The sequence below is a fragment of the Ranitomeya imitator genome, chromosome 1 (genome assembly GCF_032444005.1).
Source record: "Ranitomeya imitator isolate aRanImi1 chromosome 1, aRanImi1.pri, whole genome shotgun sequence".
NCBI lineage: Eukaryota > Metazoa > Chordata > Amphibia > Anura > Dendrobatidae > Ranitomeya > Ranitomeya imitator.
The window spans coordinates 371926491-371932911 of record NC_091282.1 but is presented as its reverse complement, the minus strand read 5'-3'; the positions used below and the strand labels follow the sequence as shown (position 1 = coordinate 371932911).

General features: G+C 45.1%; 2 protein-coding genes across 2 annotated transcripts; one reads left to right on the top strand and one right to left on the bottom strand.

Moving 5' to 3' along the window:
* The first annotated feature begins 2784 nt into the window (after positions 1-2784).
* Positions 2785-4344, top strand: LOC138673076 (soluble scavenger receptor cysteine-rich domain-containing protein SSC5D-like). Its single transcript, XM_069761668.1, has 3 exons — positions 2785-3030; positions 3113-3269; positions 3389-4344. Exons 1-3 carry the CDS (start codon positions 2916-2918, stop codon positions 4317-4319), a joined length of 1203 nt encoding a protein of 400 aa, XP_069617769.1. The 5' UTR covers positions 2785-2915; the 3' UTR covers positions 4320-4344.
* A 108-nt stretch (positions 4345-4452) lies between these two features.
* Positions 4453-5940, bottom strand: LOC138673070 (uncharacterized). Its single transcript, XM_069761655.1, has 2 exons — positions 5518-5940; positions 4453-5411 (listed from the first exon to the last, which is right to left on the bottom strand). The coding sequence occupies exons 1-2, from the start codon at positions 5868-5870 to the stop codon at positions 4529-4531; spliced, it is 1236 nt and encodes a 411-aa protein (XP_069617756.1). The 5' UTR covers positions 5871-5940; the 3' UTR covers positions 4453-4528.
* Positions 5941-6421: the final 481 nt, after the last annotated feature.

Here is a 6421-nt window from a genome sequence, read left to right as displayed (position 1 = left end):
TTTTTTTGATTGAGCATGCTCCAAAAAGTGGATACTTTGCCCAGACAACCCAAAAACTATATAAAGAGGACAGGTCATTCCCAAATGTACCAGCCAGCAAGACAGACCCTTCAATGCAAGAGAGACCCAGCCAGACCCTGCCAGCAAGACCTTGCCAGCCAGCCAGAGAGGCCCTGCCAGCTAGCCAGAGAGGCCCTGCCAGCCAGAGAGGCCCTGCCAGCCAGAGACACACTGCCAGACCCTGCAAGCAAGACCTTGCCAGCCAGGCCCTGCCAGCCAGCCAGAGAGGCCCTGCCAGCCAGCCAGAGAGGCCGTGCCAGCCAGACCCTGCCTGAGACAGCCATGTGAGTACTGACATCCAGCGTGCATGTGTGTGTGTGTGTGTGTGTGTGTGTGTGTGCGCATTTGTGTATGACGTACTGAGTACAGCAAGAGCTTTTAAAACCTGAATCCAACCTGAGGCCTGCCGTCGTCCTGCAACAGCCAGTGCCCTGCTACAGTCCAGATCCACCCCGAGGCCTGCCACTGTGAATATATCAAGCTCCAGCTGGAGGACTGATGGCCGTGTGTGTGTGTATTTTTGTACTGCTGTGTGCTTTTGTATGTATGTGTTCATGTGCCTGCACCTTATTATGCCTTCGTCAATATTACGCCTGTTCATGTGTTATGCTTGCGTTATGACTCTGCTTGCAGGTATGTTTGTGTGCATCTTGTTGGTTGCATGTGCATTTGTCAATGCCATATTGGTTAATGTTGATTTTTGATGTATTTACTAAAGGTACCGTCACACGCTGCAGCGATACCGACAACGATCCGGATCGCTGCAGCGTCGCTGTTTGGTTGCTGGAGAGCTGTCACACAGACAGCTCTCCAGCGACCAACGATGCCGGTAACCAGAGTAAACATCGGGTTACTAACTGCAGAGCCGCGCTTAGTAACCCGATGTTTACCCTGGTTACCAGTGTAAAAGTAAAAAAAAAAAGGTAAATTCCGCTGTCTGTCCCCGTGCTGTGCTTCTCTGCATTGTGAGCGCCAGCCAGCCGTAAAGCAGAGCACAGCGGTGACGTCACCACTCTGCTTTCCGGCCGCTGTGCTTACACAGGGCAGAGAAGCAGAGTGCCGAGGGACAGACAGAAGGTGGCTGTGTGTGTGTGCGTGCGTGCGTGCGTGCGTGTGCCTGCCTGCCCTGTTTATATGTTTTTCATACTATGCTGGTATTTTGAATAGCTGTGGTGTAAAATTTGTTTTGTGTGTGTGTATAAATGATGTGTGATGTGTTCTGCATCTTTGTTGTTTTCCATAATATACTTGTATTTCAAATAAAGAGCAGTGTAGCTCCTACTGTACCCTAAAAAAAAGAAAATTTAAAAAAATATAGTAATAAAAATTTCACAAAACTGTCAGTAGTCTCATTTCAAGATAAATGTAATATTGGGTAAACATGCAGTAAAGGTTATATATACAAATGTGTAATGCAAATCTTTGCTATAGAATATGTTATCTGGTTTTAGAAAATACAAACTGTAGGGTAATCATAATTAACAATTTTGGGGATTGGTATTTTAATTTCGAATGAGGAACATTTTTTATAAGGTTAAACTTTGTTTAGGTGGGTTTTACCAGCATGCGCATTGCGCATATCAAGTTCTAAGTAGTTTTGGTGTTGTTTTAAAGGGATTTTTTGGGGTTTTTTTTTGTGGGGAAACAGGAGGTAGAGGGTTTGGCAGCTTGTGCATCAAGTTTGACGGTAGAATTTTTTTTTTCTTTTGTGGTGGGGGAAATCAAAAATAAGTTGGCACTGTAGGTACTGTAGTAGGTACTGAGCCAAGACGTACACAAGCAGGCTCCCCATTTTTTTTCTAAAGTTGTAAGTGTAAAGTCCCTACAGCTGCATCTATCCTTTTGTATAGTAGCTTAGAACTCTCTTTATGCTTGCAGATTCTAGGGACCAAGAGGACCCAAGCAAGGGACCGACCGACCCAAGCTATACGCAAGCCCCAAGTTTTGGAAACAGATGTAAGTGTAAAGTCCTGAAAGCTGCATCTATCTATCTATCCTTTTGTATAGTAGCTTAGAACTCCCTTTATGCTTGCAGATTCTAGGGACCAAGAGGACCCAAGCAAGGGACCGACCGACCCAAGCTATACGCAAGCCCCAAGTTTTGGAAACAGATGTAAGTGTAAAGTCCTGAAAGCTGCATCTATCTATCTATCCTTTTGTATAGTAGCTTAGAACTCCCTTTATGCTTACAGATTCTAGGGACCAAGAGGACCCAAGCAAGGGACCGACCAACCCAAGATAGACGCAAGATCATAATGTCTTCTTCTGAGAGCCCCCCAGCACATCATCAGCAAACTGAGGTGTTAATTTTTTTTCTTCATAAATTTTTTATTTTGGTGCAACAATGGCAATTGTATTTTAAGCCTTTATGTGTTTATTCTGTATTCACAGGAATATGAAGCAGAGGGGCTAACAGAAGGAGACGGACAGGGTGGAGAAATACAAGGAGCGGGAGCGCATAGTGTAAGTTTTGAACAGACCGATCCTCACATACAATGCACTACACCCAACACAAACATTCAGCACAGCACACAATACATATGCCTCGATCAAAGAACATTATTAATTTTATTTTTTTTTTTAAATTAGTCTTCACAATCCGGGGCTCGACGTAGAGTTCCTCAAAGCACCTCCCATAGTCGTCGGAATGATAATCGCGGCGGTCGCCGAAGAGTAAGTTCCTTTTTGGTTTGGTGTTTAGTAAAATGTAAAATTCATGTGTTGTAATCTTTCCCTTTTTATTCTTATCTTTTTGTTAGGCTTCACAGCGTGCTCCCGAACAAGATGATGAAGAGGAGGGCATCGATGTGAACACCCTCATCGAAGCAGTACAAAGTCGGGAGCCGCTGTGGAACATGTCGGACCGCCGCCATGCTGACCAGTTAATCACCCGACGGCTATGGGAGGAAGTGTGCAGTGCTGTTATGGATAACTGGGAGGAACTCGATGCTGGGGCCCAGGATCTAGCGCGTAAGTATTCACACTTCATAACCTTATGTTAGGCATGATTTAATGTGGTGTATAGTAACCAATTTTTGCTTTTTCTTTCCAGGTAACAGGATTATCGTGCGGTGGCGGTCACTCAGGGATCGCTTCAAGAGGGAGTTTAATAAGGAGATGCAGGCCCCGAGTGGATCTAGAGGACGCAGGAGCAGATACAAACATGCCAGAGCCCTGTCGTTCCTCCGGTCGACGCTGCTGAGCAGAAGGTAAATATTCAACACCACATATTTTCAGTCAAACTGTAAAAATGTGTAACCTTCAATTTTTTTTGCAGCAAGGGCAATTGTAATATCCAGATACTAATTTTTTTTTTCTTCTTTAACAGCACTTTCTGCAGCACTCGGGAGCCTGCATCAGAGTTGCACCCCTCTGGAGCGATCCCTCAAGAGTCCGCCACCGGGGACCACGTCAACCCCTCTGTTTCTGCACCTTCCCTTTCGTTTGATCCCTCAGCCTCATCCACCAGCGCTGGAGCAGCAGGGCGGACTTCGTCACTTGAAGCTGCAGGTGATGAGTTAGAGTTCCCTTTACCCCACCCCTCTGCCACTGCCGCAACATCTAGACCAACGTTGTGGTCAGGACGGCAGCGCCAGAGAGGTCAGGAAAGGAGCTATGCGCCTGACTTTTTGCAGCTGAATGCATCCTTTCACAGTGCCATCAAGCTTTTGAGTGAGCAAACGTCTGCTGGGTACAATATGCTTAACAAAAGCATACTTGAACTCAGCAGTCGTCTTGATAGGATGCAATCAGATGCAAATCAGTCACCAAGGCACTGTTTTTTTCAGTCGGTACTCAGGCACATGGAAAATCTAACTCCTGACCTGCAGATGCATGTGATGCAAGGCTGCCACACTGCTCTAGCGCAGGCGATGTCCCATGCCCCTCCACCTACCCTTCATGTGTCAACACCTTTCCCCTTTCAATCCACCGTCTATCCTCCCGTCCGTCCTCCTCCTGTCCGTCCTCCTCCCGTCCATTCTACTCCTTCGTCATTTGTTCCTTCCCCCCTTAGTCTTTCCCAGTTTTTACCGTCCCCCTTCCATTCTTCCCCTTTAACTTCTCCGTTCCCAATCCCACCAACACCTTCATACCTCCCACACACCACATCAGCACCTCAACTCTCTACACAACCTCATGTTTTCACCACCCATTCTACTTCTGTTCCTCCCCGTGATGTCCTGTCCCCCACTCTCGACGTGGTCCGCCCTGTCAGCCCCTCCGCTACTATCTCCACCCCAAACTATGAGAATCTGTAAATAAATAAACAGTTTTTTGGTTTAAAAACAATTTTATTGTCTTTCTCTTTTTTTTTTGTAAAGTTTTTAAATCACCAAGGTTATGGCAATAGTAACAATAACAGTGTTTAAAGGGTACCGTTGCAAAACATACAATGCTGCATTAAAGTACAAAGATTTTGTAAGCAAACAAAAAATGGTATTTTTACAAGTGTAAAAAGAAAAATTTTTTACACCATTTCATACTGCCAGTCAACTGATCCTGCAGGAGACATGAAGTAGTCTGCAAAACTGTCCCGCATTCTGGAGACTGCTACTGGACTGCGAAAAGTGGGGTTTTGGTAATCCCGTAAGGTGCTTTCAGAAACATTATCCTCCAGGGAAACTTGTTCTTTTGATAAAACAAAATTGTGCAGGACAACGCACGCTTTGACCACATCATCGACAGTTTCAGTCTGCAGTTTAATTGCAGTTAGCAGGACTCTCCATTTGGCAGTTAAGATGCCAAAAGCACATTCCACTACTCTTCGTGCTCTGGTTAAGCGGTAATTGTAAATTTTTTTCCTCTGGGTCAGTCCACTACTTCCAAAGGGTTTCAGCAAGTGTGGGGAAAGCTGGAAGGCATCATCTCCAACACAAACAAATGGTAATGGTGGACTAGTGGTTCCAGGGAGAGGTCTAGGGGGCGGAAAATCAAATGTCTCTCCATATAAACGGCGCCCCATTGGTGAATTTTTAAATATTTGTGAATCATTTGCGCGTCCATACGCACCGATATCAACAGCAATGAACTTGCATTGTGCATCGGCTATGGCCATCAACACAATAGAGAAGTACTTCTTATAGTTATAAAACTGTGATCCAGAGCCTGAAGGTTTGACGATCCGTATGTGCTTTCCATCAACTGCTCCAACACAATTTGGAAACTGGCAAATTTGATGAAAATTTTGGGCGATCTCCAGCCACCTCTCCTGTGATGGCTCTGGGATGTATTCCACTTGTAGGCACTCCCACAATGCCCGGCAGGTATCTCTGATGATCCCCGAGATGGTGGATATCCCAAGTCGATACTGAAAATGGAGGGATGAGAACGACTCTCCAGTTGCAAGGAATCTGTTAACAAAACGAAAAGACAATAATTAATAAAAAAATTCAAAAAACAACATTACAGTTATAAGTCTGATGAATGAGAATCATTTAAAAAAAAAAAATTACTTACCGAATAGTCACCATGAGACGCTCTGCTGGTGATATTGAGAATCGCATCTGGGTGTCTCGTCTACGTATACAGTCTTCTACATAGCCTAATAAAAACTCGAAATTTTCAGCTCTCATCCTCACATAATTGAAGAACTTTTGAGGGTTTTCCCTTAGTTCCATGTAAAGCGTGGAATAAACACCACGGGTCATACGTTGTGCTGTGATGGGATGGATCCACAGCCTTCTCTTCCGCCGCTGCCGTAGGATGCGCAGTCTTTGTTCCTCCCTCTCTCGAACGCTGACTGCCAACTGATTTGCCTCAAAAGTAAAATCCGCATAGATCTTTGCAATGTTCGCCAGGACTCCTTCCATTTCTGCCACTTTCTCTACAACCTTTCAAAGATGTGGTGTAAATACACGCTATATATAGTTTTGCAGTAGTATCCAGTAGCCAATCACATTGAAATCCTCCCCTTTTAAAAAACGGATCCGTCAAAAAACGGTTACAACGGATGTAAAAACGGTCGCAACGGTTCTAACGGATCCGTTTTTTAAACGGATCGGGGCAGCTGATCCGTCAAAAAAACGGATCCGTTAGAACCGTTTTTCCACCAAATTTGACGGATCCGTCGATCCGCCACGATGTCGGACCTAACTGACGCCACACAACTGAAGTGTGAAAGAACTCTAAAGTGTGTGCAAAATTTGGGGGCTCTAGCTGTTAAAATAAAGGGTTAAGACGCGGAAAAAACTGGCGTGGGCTCCTGTGCAATTTTCTCTGCCAGAGTGGGAAAGCCAGTGACTAAGGGCAGATATTAATAACCTAGAGAAGGACCATGATTATTGCCCCCCCCCCCCCCCGGCTAAAAATATCTGCCCCCAGTCACCCCAGAAAAGGCATATCTGTAAAGATGCGCCTATTC

Coding starts and splice junctions, on each gene's coding strand:
- LOC138673076 (XM_069761668.1), top strand. CDS start 2,916: ATGTCGGACCGCCGCCATGCTGACCAGTTAATCACCCGACGGCTATGG. Junction 3,031..3,112: donor TGGGGCCCAGGATCTAGCGC/GTAAGTATTCAC, acceptor TTTTCTTTCCAG/GTAACAGGATTATCGTGCGG. Junction 3,270..3,388: donor TCGACGCTGCTGAGCAGAAG/GTAAATATTCAA, acceptor CTTCTTTAACAG/CACTTTCTGCAGCACTCGGG.
- LOC138673070 (XM_069761655.1), bottom strand. CDS start 5,870: ATGGAAGGAGTCCTGGCGAACATTGCAAAGATCTATGCGGATTTTACT. Junction 5,412..5,517: donor CGTCTCATGGTGACTATTCG/GTAAGTAATTTT, acceptor TTTTGTTAACAG/ATTCCTTGCAACTGGAGAGT.